The following is a 16,696-nucleotide window of genomic DNA, read 5'->3' as shown; positions in this document are numbered from 1 at the left end:
AATGATCCACCAATCACGTGAGTAATCCCCCAGTTAAAACCCAAGTTCTTGCATCACCCAACATTTGACAGTGCACCATCAGTGATGTGAGTGTTGATTCATACCCAGCTAAAAAGCTGAAACTCACTGGTTATTCTTGTGCAGAGGCAATTTCATAGTCTATGACGTTCTACTGAGACGTGATTATTGCTGGTTGAAAACTTTAACCAATTCCCGCCTTGATGACTTGAAACACAGTCAGCTATGGCAATTTTTGCTAGTCTCTCAGGAGACTTTGTAGTTTGTTTCAATGGTAATTTCTGGCGTTGGCAATTTATGATATCTAGCCGTCATTTTTATTGAGAGAAGTTGTCAGGTATTATGAAACCCAGTTCAAACCCATTTAGTTTTTGCATCACCCAACATTTGACAGTGCTGTGATGCGAGTGTTGATTCATACCCAGCTGAAAAGCTGAAACTCACTGGTTATTCTTGTGCAGAGGCAATTTCATAGTCTATGACGTTTTACTGAGACGTGATTATTGCTGGTTGAAAACTTTAACCAATTCCCGCCTTGATGACTTGAAACACAGTCAGCTATGGCAATTTTTGCTAGTCTCTCAGGAGACTTTGTAGTTTGTTTCAATGGTAATTTCTGGCGTTGTCAATTTAATTGAGGGAAGTTGTCAGGTATTAAGAGGTCTTGGCAACATTAACACAATATGGGATTCAAATCCTGCATTGAGTGAAGCAAAGTATTGACACTTTGCACTTGGTCAATGCATACATTTCACTGAACCAATAAATGGGCGGGATTCTCAAATGATCAACCAATCACGTGAGTAATCCTCCAGTTAAAACCCAAGTTCTTGCATCACCCAACATTTGACAGTGCACCATCAGTGATGTGAGTGTTGATTCATACCCAGCTAAAAAGCTGAAACTCACTGGTTATTCTTGTGCAGAGGCAATTTCGTAGTCTATGAAGTTCTACTGAGACGTGATTATTGCTGGTTGAAAACTTTAACCAATTCCCGCCTTGATGACTTGAAACACAGTCAGCTATGGCAATTTTTGCTAGTCTCTCAGGAGACTTTGTAGTTTGTTTCAATGGTAATTTCTGGCATTGGCAATTTATGATATCTAGCCGTCATTTTTATTGAGAGAAGTTGTCAGGTATTATGAAACCCAGTTCAAACCCATTTAGTTTTTGCATCACCCAACATTTGACAGTGCTGTGATGCGAGTGTTGATTCATACCCAGCTGAAAAGCTGAAACTCACTGGTTATTCTTGTGCAGAGGCAATTTCATAGTCTATGACGTTTTACTGAGACGTGATTATTGCTGGTTGAAAACTTTAACCAATTCCCGCCTTGATGACTTGAAACACAGTCAGCTATGGCAATTTTTGCTAGTCTCTCAGGAGACTTTGTAGTTTGTTTCAATGGTAATTTCTGGTGTTGTCAATTTAATCGAGGGAAGTTGTCAGGTATTAAGAGTTCTTGGCAACATTAACACAATATGGGATTCAAATCCTGCATTGAGTGAAGCAAAGTATTGACACTTTGCACTTGGTCAATGCATACATTTCACTGAACCAATAAATGGGCGGGATTCTCAAATGATCCACCAATCACGTGAGTAATCCCCCAGTTAAAACCCAAGTTCTTGCATCACCCAACATTTGACAGTGCACCATCAGTGATGTGAGTGTTGATTCATACCCAGCTGAAAAGCTGAAACTCACTGGTTATTCTTGTGCAGAGGCAATTTCATAGTCTATGAAGTTCTACTGAGACGTGATTATTGCTGGTTGAAAACTTTAACCAATTCCCGCCTTGATGACTTGAAACACAGTCAGCTATGGCAATTTTTGCTAGTCTCTCAGGAGACTTTGTAGTTTGTTTCAATGGTAATTTCTGGCATTGGCAATTTATGATATCTGGCCGTCATTTTTATTGAGAGAAGTTGTCAGGTATTATGAAACCCAGTTCAAACCCATTTAGTTTTTGCATCACCCAACATTTGACAGTGCTGTGATGCGAGTGTTGATTCATACCCAGCTGAAAAGCTGAAACTCACTGGTTATTCTTGTGCAGAGGAAATTTCATAGTCTATGAAGTTCTACTGAGACGTGATTATTGCTGGTTGAAAACTTTAACCAATTCCCGCCTTGATGACTTGAAACACAGTCAGCTATGGCAATTTTTGCTAGTCTCTCAGGAGACTTTGTAGTTTGTTTCAATGGTAATTTCTGGCATTGGCAATTTATGATATCTGGTTGTCATTTTTATTGAGGGAAGTTGTCAGGTATTAAGAGTTCTTTGCAACATTAACACAATATGGGATTCAAATCCTGCATTGAGTGAAGCAAAGTATTGACACTTGGTCAATGCATACATTTCACTGAAGAAATAAATGGGCGGGATTTCTAAATGATCCACCAATCACGTGAGTAATCCCCCAGTTCAAACCCATTTAGTTTTTGCATCACCCAACATTTGACAGTGCTGTGATGCGAGTGTTGATTCATACCCAGCTGAAAAGCTGAAACTCACTGGTTATTCTTGTGCAGAGGCAATTTCATAGTCTATGACGTTCTACTGAGACGTGATTATTGCTGGTTGAAAACTTTAACCAATTCCCGCCTTGATGACTTGAAACACAGTCAGCTATGGCAATTTTTGCTAGTCTCTCAGGAGACTTTGTAGTTTGTTTCAATGGTAATTTCTGGTGTTGTCAATTTAATCGAGGGAAGTTGTCAGGTATTAAGAGGTCTTGGCAACATTAACACAATATGGGATTCAAATCCTGCATTGAGTGAAGCAAAGTATTGACACTTTGCACTTGGTCAATGCATACATTTCACTGAACCAATAAATGGGCGGGATTTCTCAAATGATCCACCAATCACGTGAGTAATCCCCCAGTTAAAACCCAAGTTCTTGCATCACCCAACATTTGACAGTGCACCATCAGTGATGTGAGTGTTGATTCATACCCAGCTGAAAAGCTGAAACTCACTGGTTATTCTTGTGCAGAGGCAATTTCATAGTCTATGAAGTTTTACTGAGACGTGATTATTGCTGGTTGAAAACTTTAACCAATTCCCGCCTTGATGACTTGAAACACAGTCAGCTATGGCAATTTTTGCTAGTCTCTCAGGAGACTTTGTAGTTTGTTTCAATGGTAATTTCTGGCATTGGCAGTTTATGATATCTGGTTGTCATTTTTATTGAGGGAGGTTGTCAGGTATTAAGAGTTCTTTGCAACATTAACACAATATGGGATTCAAATCCTGCATTGAGTGAAGCAAAGTATTGACACTTGGTCAATGCATACATTTCACTGAAGAAATAAATGGGCGGGATTTCTAAATGATCCACCAATCACGTGAGTAATCCCCCAGTTCAAACCCATTTAGTTTTTGCATCACCCAACATTTGACAGTGCTGTGATGCGAGTGTTGATTCATACCCAGCTGAAAAGCTGAAACTCACTGGTTATTCTTGTGCAGAGGCAATTTCATAGTCTATGACGTTCTACTGAGACGTGATTATTGCTGGTTGAAAACTTTAACCAATTCCCGCCTTGATGACTTGAAACACAGTCAGCTATGGCAATTTTTGCAAGTCTCTCAGGAGACTTTGTAGTTTGTTTCAATGGTAATTTCTGGATTTGTGGACGTACGATGTCTATTCGTCGTTTTTGTTGAGGGAAATTGTCAAGTATTAAGATTTCTTGGTAGCTAAGCACCTGTGAAAGAAAAGCGTCTCAACCTCTGTAAGTGCTCTTGATGACCTTTAATTCGAGAATCTTTTCACTTCCAAGAGGAACTGGTGGAGAACAGGGACATGGACCTTGAGCCAAGGTGTGAAAATGGGTACATGGCAACATTAATACAACATGTGATTCAGTGTAATCGTGTATATATATATGATGTTCATGTCAATATCAGCTGGATAGTGTAGTAGTAAGACTCTACGCCTTTGGAGTGTGAGTCACAAGTTCAAGTCCTACTTGGGCCTCTGCATCCAGTGCTTAGCTCTCATGGTGATGAGGTACAACACACATGTGCTACGGCAAGGGGGAGCCAGGACGCCAAGACAGGGGGGGATATCGTCCTCCCTGAGGTCGGCAACGTCAGGAAGAAGCAACATTAGAGTTTTAACTTGGAATGTGAGGTTGTAGTTTGTTGAGAGAGAGAGAGAGTAATGAGAGTTCAAGAGTACCTGAACTGGTGGCACCTTCAAAGGCTGTGTGGTTCAATGATGTTAGGAGACATTACCAAACATGAAGTAAAGAACACCAGGCTTGTTTAATGATGAAATAGTCCACAGATGAAGCAACAGGGATCGTCAACCTTTAGGCAAGTGCCCTGTTTGTTTGTGTGTATACGTATATGTCTGTCTATCTATATACACACCTATATACACACACACACATATGTGTGTATAGAGATATATATATCTATATATATCTATATCTATATCTATATATATGACTGTACAGTCATATCTATCTCTATAGATGTATATCTGCGTCCATGATGATTACTGCTCACTGTTCTTAACTGAATCAGTTCAAGATATTAGGGAGGACTAACATGTAGTCCTAATCCCACAATCGTAAACAATCATTTTAACACTGAACTGGATCACAGATTTAGCACCGTACTCCTAAGAGTTAATTTTTAGATCAGGTCTCGTCCCATCTCTGGCAGCATCTACACACTGACCCACTCATAAATCCTTTAAACCAATAAACCCAGTAACCAAGCAGACGCCGTCCTTCATGGAGGCCCGTGCTGTAAATCCCCTCAGTGAGTTAATGTCTCTGCAGCACAAGGAGAGTCCCTGCTGCTCCTCTTCCTCTTTCCGCTCTCTCCATCATCGTATCCGTCCGTCTGTCCAGTGTCCGTGGTTTGGTGAGAACGGGGAATTTCTGGAAATTTCTGTCCAGGCGCCAGCACCTGTCTGACGGTCACATTCACTCTGGAGCTCTGGATGTACCTGGAGCAGACGGCCCATTCCTCCTTGGACAACGGCTCCACCATGGAGCCTTCATGTGTCGGGGGGGTCTGGATGCATCCCCCCGTCTCTAACGCCAGACGCCCCGGAGGTGCGGGGAGGATTCGTGGGACCGCGTGGTACAGAAGGCGGCTGGGCCCCGACATCACCATCACGTCCCCGCTGTGCATGAGCATGGCTGTGGGGGGGTCCTGTCTGCGAGGGCCACCGAGGAGAAAGATGGCTGACTGACCAAAACTGTAAAGACAACACGGAAAAACAGGGAATTCAAACATGTCCTTCCCATAACGACTGTGAAAAAACAAGCGTCCCACCTAAACGACAGCAGCGGTCGAGTGTGATCCAGCTCCGACTCGTCCACGTGGATTCCCAGAGAAGAGTCAGATCGGTAATAGTTGAGGATTCCCGCTTCCGAGATAAAGCCAGGGAAGCCGCAGGCAGCTGTCATGTGAGCGGAGAGGAGGTGGAGGTCACGTGGGAAAGGAGTGTGACTGCTGGGAGAGTACGTCTGCAAACAGGAGGGCAGGAATGAGATGAAGAGAAAGGGCGCCCTAACAGACCGTGGCAAAGGTTTGCTCTAAAACCGTCCCCGCCTGTGCTTCTGGAGGAGCAGCAGTAAAGAGGTGAAGCAGATGCTCACCTTTGTGTCCCAGTTGTAATGATAGCCCAGCGTGACCCAGCGCAGCCGCTCCAGGAGAGTCCGCGCTTCTCGTTTTCCAGCCGGAGAAGATCTGCGGATCAAATTTGTACATATTGTGTTATTTCTTAAATCTGTAAATCTGGAACATATCGCATTGTTAAATAGTCTGGTCTGTTACTGTTACTGTACTGGAGCAACTGTAACCCACATAATTTCCTTAGGGATCAGTAAAGTATGCTGATTCTGAAATAGGTTAAAGAGGAAGACGAGGGCACACATGAAGAGTTTGAGTGACGTCCACACAGTTTGTTCAAAGATCTGACAGCAGCTGAGCTCCCCAAACCTGCAAACAACAGCAGACTTTAAAGCAGCGCCACCTGGTGGCACTGAATTCTTTAGACACTGCAGCAGTCGAGCACCGAGCATTTTCAGCAATTAAACACTTGAGCTGCTTTTTGTTGCGTAAAATAGGAAACAGAGGCTCCGAGGTTTTGTTTGCACTCTCATAAACACTAACCCTTCCTCACTTTTTCACTTCACTCTCAGCTTTCACAGCAGAACGTCACAAAAAGCAGCTGCTCGACGCCAACGATGGCAAGGTTAAAGAAACAATCTGCGCTCCTGTCAACATTGGCGGAACGTCAGGCGAATGTCAGAGGAACATCGGGGGAACGTTGGGGAAACATCAGAGGAATTGTCAAAGGAACATCGGGGGAACGTCAGAAGAACGTCAGGGCAGCGTCAGAGTAATGTCAGAGTAATGTCAGAGGAATGTCATGGGAACATCGGGGAAACATCTGAGGAACATTGGGGAAATGTCTGAGGAACATCAGAGGATCGTCCGGCGAACACTAGAGAAATGTCAGGGGAACGTTGGGGGAACGTAGAGCTGGGCGATATAAGATTTTTTCATATCACGATATGTTTTTTTCATTTCAGGCGATAACGATATATATCACGATATAAGCCAAATAACTATATTTGTAAGATTTAAATGTGCCGTTGCTCACAAGTAAAATGTGAAATAATCAGCAGCTTGTCTTGATTTTAATATTTATTTCCCATAATAAGGTCAACAGGGTAGATGTACTTAAGGAACATGAGACTTCAGTTTCAGATAAATAAAGGCAAATATTGCAAACTACACAAAAGGCAGCCGCTAAAGCGTTTAAGTTTCAAAATAGAACAAACAAAACAGACTAAATTGTCAATTCCACTTAGAAACAAAATATTAATTCTAAAAATAAATCTTAGTTTGTTTTACAGAAGAACAGACAAAATTGACTAACTTTTGTCAATATCAAATAAACTGAGAACTAAAAGGAAATTTTCAATCTCTCCTTGTTGTATAGCTTTCTGAACTTTCTGAATCCTTTATCATCTGCAACTGAAAATAGTTGTGGTTGATTACTATACCTTTCTAATGTGACGTTGTTGTCCCTGGCTCTCTTTCTCTCTCTCTCTCCCTCCCGCTCTGTTCCTGTGCTACTGCGAGTGTAACTACCGCCCCTCCCCCCTCTTCCCAGCGCAAAGTGCAAGGCTCGCGTGCGGAGTGAAGCGGAAAAGTGCGAGAGAGAGAGAGAGGGTGAGTGAGAGAAAGAAAAAAACCCACGGCTCGCGATAAGGAGCCGGCTCGCGTCGTTCACGTCAAAAGTCACGACCGACACATCACTAAGAAATACCTTCGCACTACGGAACTTCTATGGCCCTTCCGTTCGACAATCTCTCCAGAGTTGGAACCATCATCTCTTTTCTCTTCGGTAACCTGGTCACCCACGCTCTCGGTTGATTTTTCTCTAGTCGGCACACTCACTTCCTCCATTACCTGGGCAGCCCGGCTGGCTGCTTCCCAAACAACTACACATGTGCGGCTTGGCACTTGTGCTGTACGTAACAAGTCACGTGACGTGACGCTGTGGCTGTGATTGGTTCGGCTCTGCGCTACTTAATTTGGATCGGCTGTTCTTTTCTTTTTTTTTTTAAGAGAGCAAGGTCTATCGCAATAGTTTATTTTTTCTATCGAGAAAAAGTTATTTCGCAATACATATCGTTATCGTTCTATCGCCCAGCTCTAGGGGAACGTCAGAAGAACGTCGGGGCAACGTCAGAGGAATTGTCGGGGGAACATCAGGGTAATGTCAGAGAATTGTCAGAGGAACGTTGGGGTAACCTCTGAGGAACGTCAGAGGAGTATCGGGGAAACATCTGAGGAACATTAGAGAAATGTCTGAGGAAGATTAGAGAAACATCTGAGGAACATTAGAGAAATGTCTGAGGAAGATTAGAGAAATGTCTGAGGAACATTGGGGGAACATCAGAGGAATGTTAGAGGAACGTTGGGGGAGAAAAAGCTGCATTTTAAACTGGGTCATTTGCATAATTTGAGGATCTGGAACAAGTGAAACGGTTTGAAAATCAGTCGTAAACTCAGAGCTCTGATGGTCTTTAGCCATGCTCAGACCGCCACTTTCAAACACGCACACACACGCATGACGAGGCGCAGATACACCTGAGCAGCTGGTGGCTGTGGTGGCATCGCAGTGACCCCTGCTGGTAGTAGACTGTTTACCTTCATCGGGAGGTCGAGCTCCTCCTGCTGTGACCTGTGCAGCACGCACCTGTACACACCTGTGAGTCTCACCTCAGGCTGTGCACGCTCTGTCCCCAGATGTCCTGAGTCTCTAAGGGGGACATGTGCATGTCCAGGTTGCAGACGTTTGGTTTCTGAGGGTAAATCTTCAGACACTGTCGGAGCCAGAACGGCTGCGTGCCGCGCAGGAACGGATCAGAGATGAAGATGAACCCTGAACGAGGAAGAGCGCACAGTCATCATCATCATCATCGTGTACCCAGAGCACTAAACTCGGTCCAGTTCATGGGCCATCTTCAGATGAAGCATTTGAAGCAGGTAACAAAGACATAAAGCAGCTCGTGTGTTTAGCAGCAGGCCACAGCAGAGTGAATGCAGAGCATCGTCTTCATCCAGCGAGTCCTCGCTGGAACACGCTGCTGACATTAAGTTCCCAGTGGACAGCCAATCAGAACTGTCCATTACAGTCGAGACCATTCTACTGAGCTAAACTAAAAACACTTCAGTTACTGAAACGTGGAAAAATGAGACTAACTCTCAGTAACCTGCCTCAGAGCCGGCTTCTCCCTACGCTTTACCTTACAGGACGAGGCGCCGCGAGGCGACTGTCGCTGTTATTTGGTTCTTTACAGCCGGATTGAATTGAACCAGACTTCCTCTCATAACTTTATTTAAACTCTGACGTGAGCGTGTACCTGGGTGTCCTCGCAGGCCGAAGGCTCGCCACTCTCTGACGGGCTGTAATCCGACTCTGGTGGCTTCCACATCGCTCACCGCGGCGGCGTCGAGGTTAACTGGAACAATCTACACACACAGGCACACATCATTAGCAGACGTCAGGGTTGTAAAATCATTTTCGCTCAGGTGCTGTCTGCACCTGTTCTTCAGCAGACCTGCATCAGTCAGGTGACACCCAGTCCACTGTGACGTCAGTCAGGTGGATTCAGGTGATCTGCAGATTCAGACTGTTCGTGTTTGAACTCTGACCCTCACACCTGTCTGCTGCTTCGACCACCTTCAAACTTCACTCTGTGACACACAGTCATCGGTATGATCGATGAAATGATCGATCCAGGTGAGTTTGATTTACACGAAAACCAGATCAGAAATGAAAGTGGACAGGTGAGGGCAGGTGGAGGTAACCTGTGGAACTGTTCACTTTGTTGGTCAGTGAAGTCAAACTTCAAACTGACCCATGAAATAGAATGAGGAGAAAGATGGCTGCTAAACGCCGGGAGCGCGCTTTACTCTCACCTGTTCACCGGGCGCACACCTGGAAAAGTCGATGACGTCGCTGAGGTCCGGCGGGGGGTTCCTTCTCCTGTAAAACTTGAATATCTTCCGAAACGCATCCTCTCCACCCTCCACCACGGAGGCTGCCATCTTAGCCATGACGTCACTGTCCTGCGCGCCCTGCTCCGGAAGTAAAAACTAACAAAAATTAAAGAACAAAACAAACAAACAAAAAGATATCTAAACAGTTAACAGCGCGAGCGGGGAGAGACAAACTGCAACATGTTTCAATGTCACTGTGCACGCGGGTCACGGTGCTCAATCACGTGATCGAAGCTGCATTTACTGAACCTCAGAAATCATTTTTTCTTAAAAATGATTTTCTTCAGAGCCTTGCTCAGCAATAAGAAACAGATTACAAATAAAATGCAGACACATCGAAATATTGGTTAAAAGGATTTGAGAGAAAAACGGAAGAACAACCAACTCTGACAAATACATTTGTTCAAAGTTAGGCTTGAAAGAATTCACATATTTAAACTCCTGCACTCCCACCAATCAGACGCCGTTTCATCGCTCTCAGGTCCCAGCTGGCCCTGAACGCACCATCACGTCACAGGTCAGAGGAAGCAACATGGCGGCGTCCAAGAAAGTGTTCGAGGTGTTCGTGTCCAAAGTGCCGTGGACTGTGGCCACCAGTGAGTCTGCTCATTATCGATCAGTGAGGTTTGATTTTAGTGACGACATGTGACGTGTGCAGCCGATCACGCGTGTCGATTATCGTCAGGTAGATTGGCACGCGAAGAAGGGAAGAATTTAACGTGCAGTAAGGTGTCCGGTAGGTCAGTCACGTGTCTGCAGCTTACAAGTGTTTTACCTGAGGCAGTTCACGTTAAAAGACTGCCCTTAATACAGGCCGCGCTGATGACGTCAGAGCAGTTTTGCTTGAGTCACAGTTCAGAGTGATCCTCTGACTGATCCTGAGCTTCCTCCCAACCTCTGAAGCACGAATAGAATAGAATAGAATAGGCGTTTATTGTAACTGTGGGTGCTCCACACCAGCTGTGCAGGAATAACATATAAAAAGTAGACAACAGGAATAAATAAAAGGAGGAATATGTACAGAAACAACAGGAAGGCCCACAGTGGAGAGCAAAGTGCTCTGAGGTAGAAAAGACTTGGTGTGAACAGTCTGTGTGTGAGTGACCTGAGTGATGAGGGTCACTCACACCATGGCTCACTGTGGGCAGGGTGTGGGTGGGTGTCCAAGTGGCCCAGGGAAAGAAACCACCAGAGGTCAAACGGGTGATGGGCGGGGTCACCTGTGCTCTGGTTTACCTGAGACAGGAGGATCTGGCAATGCCCTCCAGGGGTGGCAGATGACAGCCAGTGATTTTGTGGGTAGTGTTAATGAGCGTTTACACCGCCTTCCTGTTCTCAGTCGTGGCCCTGTTCACCAAACACCAGGCAGGTGGAGAGCACGCTCTCCACTGAGGAGCAGTAGAAGGCCAGCAGCAGGTCCGGGTCCAGGTTCTTCTTCCTCAGGACACCGAGGACGTGCAGCCGCTGCTGGGCCTGTTGTAGGTCCAGGTGAGATCAGGGGAGATGTGGATGTCCAGAAACCTGAAGGTGGAAACAGATTCTACCCGTTCTCCATTTATAATGAGGGGGGAGTGGACCTGTCTGTGCCTCCTGAGGTCCATTATAAGTTCTTTGGTCTTAAAGACGTTCAGCTTCAGGTTATTCTCTGGATCCCAGGATCAGGGGATCTGAAGGTGGTCCAGTTTGGTGTTGAGCATCCTCACGGAGCTCTTCCTCTTCTCCAGATAGCTCAGCGCTGTGTGAAGAGTGATGGCATCCTCCGTGGGGTCGAGGGAGGGGGTGGACAGGCTGTGATGTGTGAGACACTACCCACTCGAAGCACTAGATGACGACAGATATGAGAGGAAGCAGGACAGGTGAGGTGCAGACACTCAGGTGTTCGGACTGACGTGTTCCTGTGTGTGTTTCAGAGGAGATGAAGGACTACTTTGGGCAGTTTGGAGCCGTGAAGAAGTGCCTGCTGCCGTTTGTAAGTAATCATCACTGACATCACACAGTCACATGACCCGACAGGAAGTGACCACCTGTAGCCTCACAGCCACACACACGCCTCAATTCAGCTCTGCATGTTTTTAGTGTGTCAGCACTGCCTGAGATGATGATGCGAGCAGCAGGTGGTTGGTGTGTGTGTGTGTGTGTGTGTGTGTTTGCCTGCACGTCAGTGACGTCTCTGTGTGTCCTCAGGATAAAGAAACGGGCTTCCACAGAGGCTTCTGCTGGATCGGCTTCTCCTCTGAGGAAGGACTCAACAACGCTCTGCAGAAGGACCCGCACGTGCTCGAGGGCGCCAAGGTAAGATCAATGTCACCAAAGCAAGGGCTTCTGGGTAATGGAGTTGCTGTGGTCTCTTTGAACCAGCAGTGGTCAAGTCAGAAGACCTCTGTGCTCCTCTGATCTTCTGGATTAAACCAGATCACTTTTATGATGTCATTTTCTGCATGTTTGCAGAAACAAAGAAAAGTTTTGCCTCTGATCGCTCAGTGTCCCCGCCCCCACAAACCGCGGCTGTGGCGGTGAAGGTGTGAGATGTTCTGACTGTTCAGTGTGTTTCCAGCTGCAGGTTCAGAGGAACAGACGCCCGTTCGCAGGACAGAAGTCGGACAAAGACGCCGAGTACGACTGACGCTCCGAGGACGCGCCGCTTTTCTTCTCTGTGCTCCGGCTGCCTGCTCGGGCCGGCGTCACACTTCCTATTTGATCATCGTCACTGAATTGATGACCGAGCCGTCAGTCCTCATTTTGTTATTTATTGTCAGCCGCCGTGCTGGACTTCCTGTTGCAACGTGAAACCGTTCATGCCGAGCTGTACAGAAAAAAGCCAATAAAGACCAAACTAAACTCCATTTGTCTCGTGGTTCTATTGTCAGTAAAAGACTTCCTCCTTCACTTTGGGAACAAAATGAAGGAAAAACTTTGAACAGGCTTAAAAAGGACAATGCTTCTTTCACAATAACATAAAGCAGAGGAAGTGACTGGATCGCAGACTGACTCCACACAAAAATGTAAAACGACAAAGATTTTAGTTTTTACTTTTCAATAGAAACGCGTCCATCCTGATGAAACCGCACTTGTGTCTTTAAAGTAGTTTGCTCCACACTGAGGGAACATCACAATCCTTTGACACTATCAAAATAAAAGACCTGCATTCAGAATCTAACCTCATCATTCTGAGTTTGATTTTATTTGGTAATGATCTGAATCATGATGCAAGACAAAGTACATTTCATGTAAAATGCAGGAAAAACACTTTAAAAGTAACTGAGTAACTTTGTTACTTTTGCATGTTGTTAAAAATACAGTAAACAAAAAGAAAATGAACGTTTCTCAGGACTCTGTGTGATCTGCAGCAGAGCCAGAGTGAGGCTGGATGCAGTAACGCACTTCCTAACAGGGATGAAAACATCCACACATTCCTGATGTCGGATTATTTTTATTTCCAAACATGAAAAATGAGGTCAGCTCATCATCATCATCATCACCACATCGGTCGGTCGTTGTGTTCAATAAAAAGACAAATCTGCACATTAAAGGAATATTCTGCATGTTAATAAAGAATCTGAAACTACATTTCCCATGATGCACAGAACAGCCGACTAATTCCTTCACCCTGCGGATAGAATCTGAGGGGGCGGAGCTTCAGAGTCTGTTTTTACAGCGCCGGAGGATCTGCTGGACCGGGACCAGCACGGCCCGGCCCAGGTTCAGGGTCAGCGCGACTGTCCCAGCAGGCCAGCTTTAGCCGCCAGAGCCTCGTTCTGCTGGATGTGATACTCCTGGAAACGCATGGAGATCCTCTGAGTCATCTTCAGATACTTCTGCAGGCACGACTCGGAGCAGCTCGACTGAAACACAAACAGCTGTGAGGATTTTATCCAGATGTTCCTTCACTCACATGTTTCCGTCATCCAATCAACTTTTTTACCTCCTCGGGCTTCACGTCTCTCGTGGTGAAGTCTCGGACGCAGTCCATGAAGCAGTTCTCCGTCACCTTGTTGTACGTCCCCAGAAACTCCTTAAACTGAACACAGGAAACAGACACGGCTCAGAAAACGGCTGCAGAGCAGCAATTCAGCAAAAAAATCTGAGAGATGACCGAGAAGGATCCGAGGTTCTGGTTTGGGAAGAAATTTCTCGAACAGGTTTCATGCTCAGCGGAGACCTCCGTCCTCTCGCTGCTTCAGGCACGCTCAGTTTTACTGATGCAGTCAACAGTTTTCTTCAAGCGCTCCAAGACTGTGAAGCTGCTCTAAAGACCCAAGGTGGGAGCTCAGGATCAAATGTATTAACTCAGATCTGCGTGTGTGACAGAGGCTTCCTGCTGCAGGTTTAAACGATCAGAGCGATGCCACTGGATCAAAGCTGTGACTTTTAGTTTAAAGAACTTTATTCTCATAAATGTATAAATTCAAATGTTTCTTCGGCTGAAAACGTCCAGGTCAACCGACGGGGCAACTTTTGGGATTATGAAGTCATAAAAAAAACTTTCAGATAAATTCCTTTTGTTGTTTTCTGTCATTTTAAATTCTTTAAATACTCAATGTTTGTCATACTTTCCACAGACTCTGCTGTTTTTACGTTTATTTACTTTTTAAACCATTTCCTGTATCACTTGATTTTGTACGTATTTAACTTCTTAAACTTTATCTTTTGACCTAAAATGTTTTTCTTCCTTTATACTAATGTTATTATTTCAAATTACAGGAGTGAGAGTGTGTAGAGATATATATATATATATATATATATATATATATATATATATATATATATATATATATTAGGGGTGCAACGATACACAAAATTCACGGTTCGGTTTGGTACTTTGGTGTCACGGTTCGATATTTTTTCGATACAAAAAAATGTTCATGCTTTTTTAATTTGTCATTTATTAAAATTATAAATATATATTTTAACTCAAAAGTACAGTTTTTAAATTTAATGTTGCTGAAACGACAAAGTAATAAAAAAATAAATATCTCATGGAGAAATCCCTCATCTTTGGAAAAGAGAGTTTATTACAGAGAAATGGCTCTTTCCAAAATAAAAGCTATACTATACTCTTCTTCTGGGGTATATTCTCAGCAGCATATTAAACATATCAGGTCCCCATAAGGAGAATCATGTGCTAACGGCTGTCTAAATGACTCGGGTAAAGTTTGTAGCATGCGTGCTTGTTGTTTTTGTCTGCTTCCACTTGTCTTTGCACTAGGATGATGTCGGAGTAAATGTGCAGTCATATTCATTGTGTTCCCACTAGTGCTGTCAGCGTTAATCTGAAATGACGTTAACGAGCTACCGCGGATCGCCCCGTGCGTGGGGCTGGACAGCGTCAACACGTTAACGAGCAAACTGCGCTAACGCAGTAGTTTCCACCCATGTAATTGAGCATTGCGTGGCACATCATACTGTTTTACTTTTGTCCATGACACGCTTACCTTCAGGGTCATACTTCACATGAAGACCAAAATAGTTCCAAAGGCCATATATGAATGAGGGTGGGGGGAGGTTCAATTTGCCATGTTGCAACAGCTTAACCTCTGTCTTGCTAGCTTGCGCTGCGCTCAGTGGATCTGCGCTCGACAGTGCAGCCTAGGCGGAGTAGTCGAACGCAGATCCACTGAGCTCTCAACACAGACAGCATCGTCAGAAGAAAAGTTGATAAAATAAATTAAAAATTTTGTATTGTTCGATACACATGCATACCGAACCGAAAGTACTGTATCGAACGGTTCAATATCGATACGAGTATCGTTGCACCCCTAAAATAAATAAATAAATAAATATCTCTCCACACACTCTCACTCCTGTATTGGTCCCAATAAGCTGCCATAGTGTTCTGGCATTGACAGTATTTGAGTTTGTTTTGATTGATTTCTATTTTTATCTATTTATTTTTACCTACGGTTCTGTCGCTCTCTCCTGTTTTGTCCCTCACAGGCCTCCTTGCTGTATAGTTCAGTGCGGGCTTTCTATGGACCCTGGAGGCCACAGTAACCGGACTTTGTGCCTCTGAATTCTGAGCGTCTTTTCTCAGAGTCGACATGAAAACTCTTGGGGTCACTTACCTGTTTGATCTGGTCGGACTCGGACACCTGGACCGCCATGATTCGGACTCTGTAGGGTGGGGTGGTGGTGGGGAGAAACAGGGCGACAATTAGCAGTAATGCTAACACACCAGACTCCATTCATAAATCCTCCATTTTTAACTCTCTTAGAGGTCCGCCTCTTCTAAAGCTCCTCCGGCGCTCACGTGTTATTCTTTCAATGTGACCTTACAAGTGTACCGTTCAGCTTAGGTTGGCTGGTTTAGAACGCTTCAGAGAGCAGAGGTTACCCGGGGTTTAGTGACATGATGAACAAACCTACCTGATAAAACAGCACGTTTAAACGCACTGCTGCTGCTAACGGCTAGCCCGGTTAGCGCCGTGTTCCCGCCCTGTGATGAGGGTTTCTCTGTTCTCCTGGAGATGTTCCTCTTCAGCCTCCCGAGCAGCAGCGCTCAGTTCCCCTTTACAGCAGCAGGAAGACAGTTTTTATTCCACCTGAGCTCCGAGCTGCCTGAGGGGAACCTCCGAGTGACGGACTGAAGGACGCATGCGCACAGAGCAGCAGATTCTCTCCGATATTTTTGCGACTTTTCATGTAAATTAAAAAAATAAACACGTTCAACATGAGGCTAAAACTAAGCTTAATATTCAGCTATTAAAATCAACAATTTTATTAAACTCAAAACACGAATAAAAATTTATATTTGAGAGAAAAATGTGACGAATGTTCAGGTGAGGAGAGCAACAAGCGCAGCAACAAAAGGTTCCTGCTGGATGGTTCCTACCTGCCTTTAAACATGAGAATGGAAGCCTGAAGTACTCATTATTTATAAAAAAGGTAATATTGTGGAAAAAGAATCTAAGAAAAATTCTTATTTTTAAATATTTCATCACACATAATATATTTCATCATAATAACATTTTTAATGTTCTGAAAAAAACAAATTTCATACATGTGGGACTAATAATGGTTTATCTTAAAAGTTCACATTTCTTCATAATTTACTACAAAACTTTATTTATAATTACTGAGAATCTGGGAAATGAGCAACCAGAGCTTTTTCTTTAAGTCTACAC

The 16,696-nt window shown here is 44.4% G+C and overlaps 3 protein-coding genes and 9 non-coding genes across 12 annotated transcripts; 10 read left to right on the top strand and 2 right to left on the bottom strand.

The window, feature by feature from the left end:
* Positions 1 to 132: 132 nt before the first annotated feature.
* Positions 133 to 272, top strand: LOC134646429 (U4 spliceosomal RNA). The gene has a single exon (XR_010096674.1). It is a non-coding gene; the product is annotated as a U4 spliceosomal RNA (small nuclear RNA).
* A 195-nt stretch (positions 273 to 467) lies between these two features.
* Positions 468 to 607, top strand: LOC134646499 (U4 spliceosomal RNA). The gene has a single exon (XR_010096738.1). It is a non-coding gene; the product is annotated as a U4 spliceosomal RNA (small nuclear RNA).
* Positions 608 to 932: 325 nt separating this feature from the next.
* LOC134646481 (U4 spliceosomal RNA) lies at positions 933 to 1,072 on the top strand. Its single transcript, XR_010096721.1, has one exon. It is a non-coding gene; the product is annotated as a U4 spliceosomal RNA (small nuclear RNA).
* A 195-nt stretch (positions 1,073 to 1,267) lies between these two features.
* LOC134646498 (U4 spliceosomal RNA) lies at positions 1,268 to 1,407 on the top strand. The gene has a single exon (XR_010096737.1). It is a non-coding gene; the product is annotated as a U4 spliceosomal RNA (small nuclear RNA).
* A 325-nt stretch (positions 1,408 to 1,732) lies between these two features.
* LOC134646473 (U4 spliceosomal RNA) lies at positions 1,733 to 1,872 on the top strand. The gene has a single exon (XR_010096714.1). It is a non-coding gene; the product is annotated as a U4 spliceosomal RNA (small nuclear RNA).
* A 195-nt stretch (positions 1,873 to 2,067) lies between these two features.
* LOC134646479 (U4 spliceosomal RNA) lies at positions 2,068 to 2,207 on the top strand. The gene has a single exon (XR_010096719.1). It is a non-coding gene; the product is annotated as a U4 spliceosomal RNA (small nuclear RNA).
* Positions 2,208 to 2,543: 336 nt separating this feature from the next.
* Positions 2,544 to 2,683, top strand: LOC134646511 (U4 spliceosomal RNA). The gene has a single exon (XR_010096749.1). It is a non-coding gene; the product is annotated as a U4 spliceosomal RNA (small nuclear RNA).
* Positions 2,684 to 3,009: 326 nt separating this feature from the next.
* LOC134646468 (U4 spliceosomal RNA) lies at positions 3,010 to 3,149 on the top strand. The gene has a single exon (XR_010096710.1). It is a non-coding gene; the product is annotated as a U4 spliceosomal RNA (small nuclear RNA).
* Positions 3,150 to 3,485: 336 nt separating this feature from the next.
* On the top strand, positions 3,486 to 3,625 carry LOC134646491 (U4 spliceosomal RNA). The gene has a single exon (XR_010096730.1). It is a non-coding gene; the product is annotated as a U4 spliceosomal RNA (small nuclear RNA).
* A 156-nt stretch (positions 3,626 to 3,781) lies between these two features.
* Positions 3,782 to 9,766, bottom strand: alkbh1 (alkB homolog 1, histone H2A dioxygenase). The gene is made up of 6 exons (XM_063496845.1): positions 9,495 to 9,766; positions 8,936 to 9,044; positions 8,292 to 8,454; positions 5,651 to 5,741; positions 5,325 to 5,518; positions 3,782 to 5,247 (listed from the first exon to the last, which is right to left on the bottom strand). Exons 1-6 carry the CDS (start codon positions 9,630 to 9,632, stop codon positions 4,800 to 4,802), a joined length of 1,143 nt encoding a protein of 380 aa, XP_063352915.1. The 5' UTR covers positions 9,633 to 9,766; the 3' UTR covers positions 3,782 to 4,799.
* Positions 9,767 to 10,046: 280 nt separating this feature from the next.
* On the top strand, positions 10,047 to 12,418 carry slirp (SRA stem-loop interacting RNA binding protein). Its single transcript, XM_063496859.1, has 4 exons — positions 10,047 to 10,171; positions 11,486 to 11,544; positions 11,760 to 11,867; positions 12,130 to 12,418. Exons 1-4 carry the CDS (start codon positions 10,108 to 10,110, stop codon positions 12,196 to 12,198), a joined length of 300 nt encoding a protein of 99 aa, XP_063352929.1. The 5' UTR covers positions 10,047 to 10,107; the 3' UTR covers positions 12,199 to 12,418.
* Positions 12,419 to 12,761: 343 nt separating this feature from the next.
* On the bottom strand, positions 12,762 to 16,174 carry LOC134644127 (mitochondrial import inner membrane translocase subunit Tim9-like). The gene is made up of 4 exons (XM_063496860.1): positions 15,939 to 16,174; positions 15,638 to 15,686; positions 13,498 to 13,593; positions 12,762 to 13,417 (listed from the first exon to the last, which is right to left on the bottom strand). The coding sequence occupies exons 2-4, from the start codon at positions 15,674 to 15,676 to the stop codon at positions 13,283 to 13,285; spliced, it is 270 nt and encodes an 89-aa protein (XP_063352930.1). The 5' UTR covers positions 15,677 to 15,686; positions 15,939 to 16,174; the 3' UTR covers positions 12,762 to 13,282.
* Positions 16,175 to 16,696: the final 522 nt, after the last annotated feature.

This window comes from Pelmatolapia mariae, linkage group LG16_19 (genome assembly GCF_036321145.2).
Source record: "Pelmatolapia mariae isolate MD_Pm_ZW linkage group LG16_19, Pm_UMD_F_2, whole genome shotgun sequence".
Classification (NCBI taxonomy): domain Eukaryota; kingdom Metazoa; phylum Chordata; class Actinopteri; order Cichliformes; family Cichlidae; genus Pelmatolapia; species Pelmatolapia mariae.
Note: the sequence above shows the minus strand (reverse complement) of the source record. Positions and strands in the feature narration are given on the sequence as shown.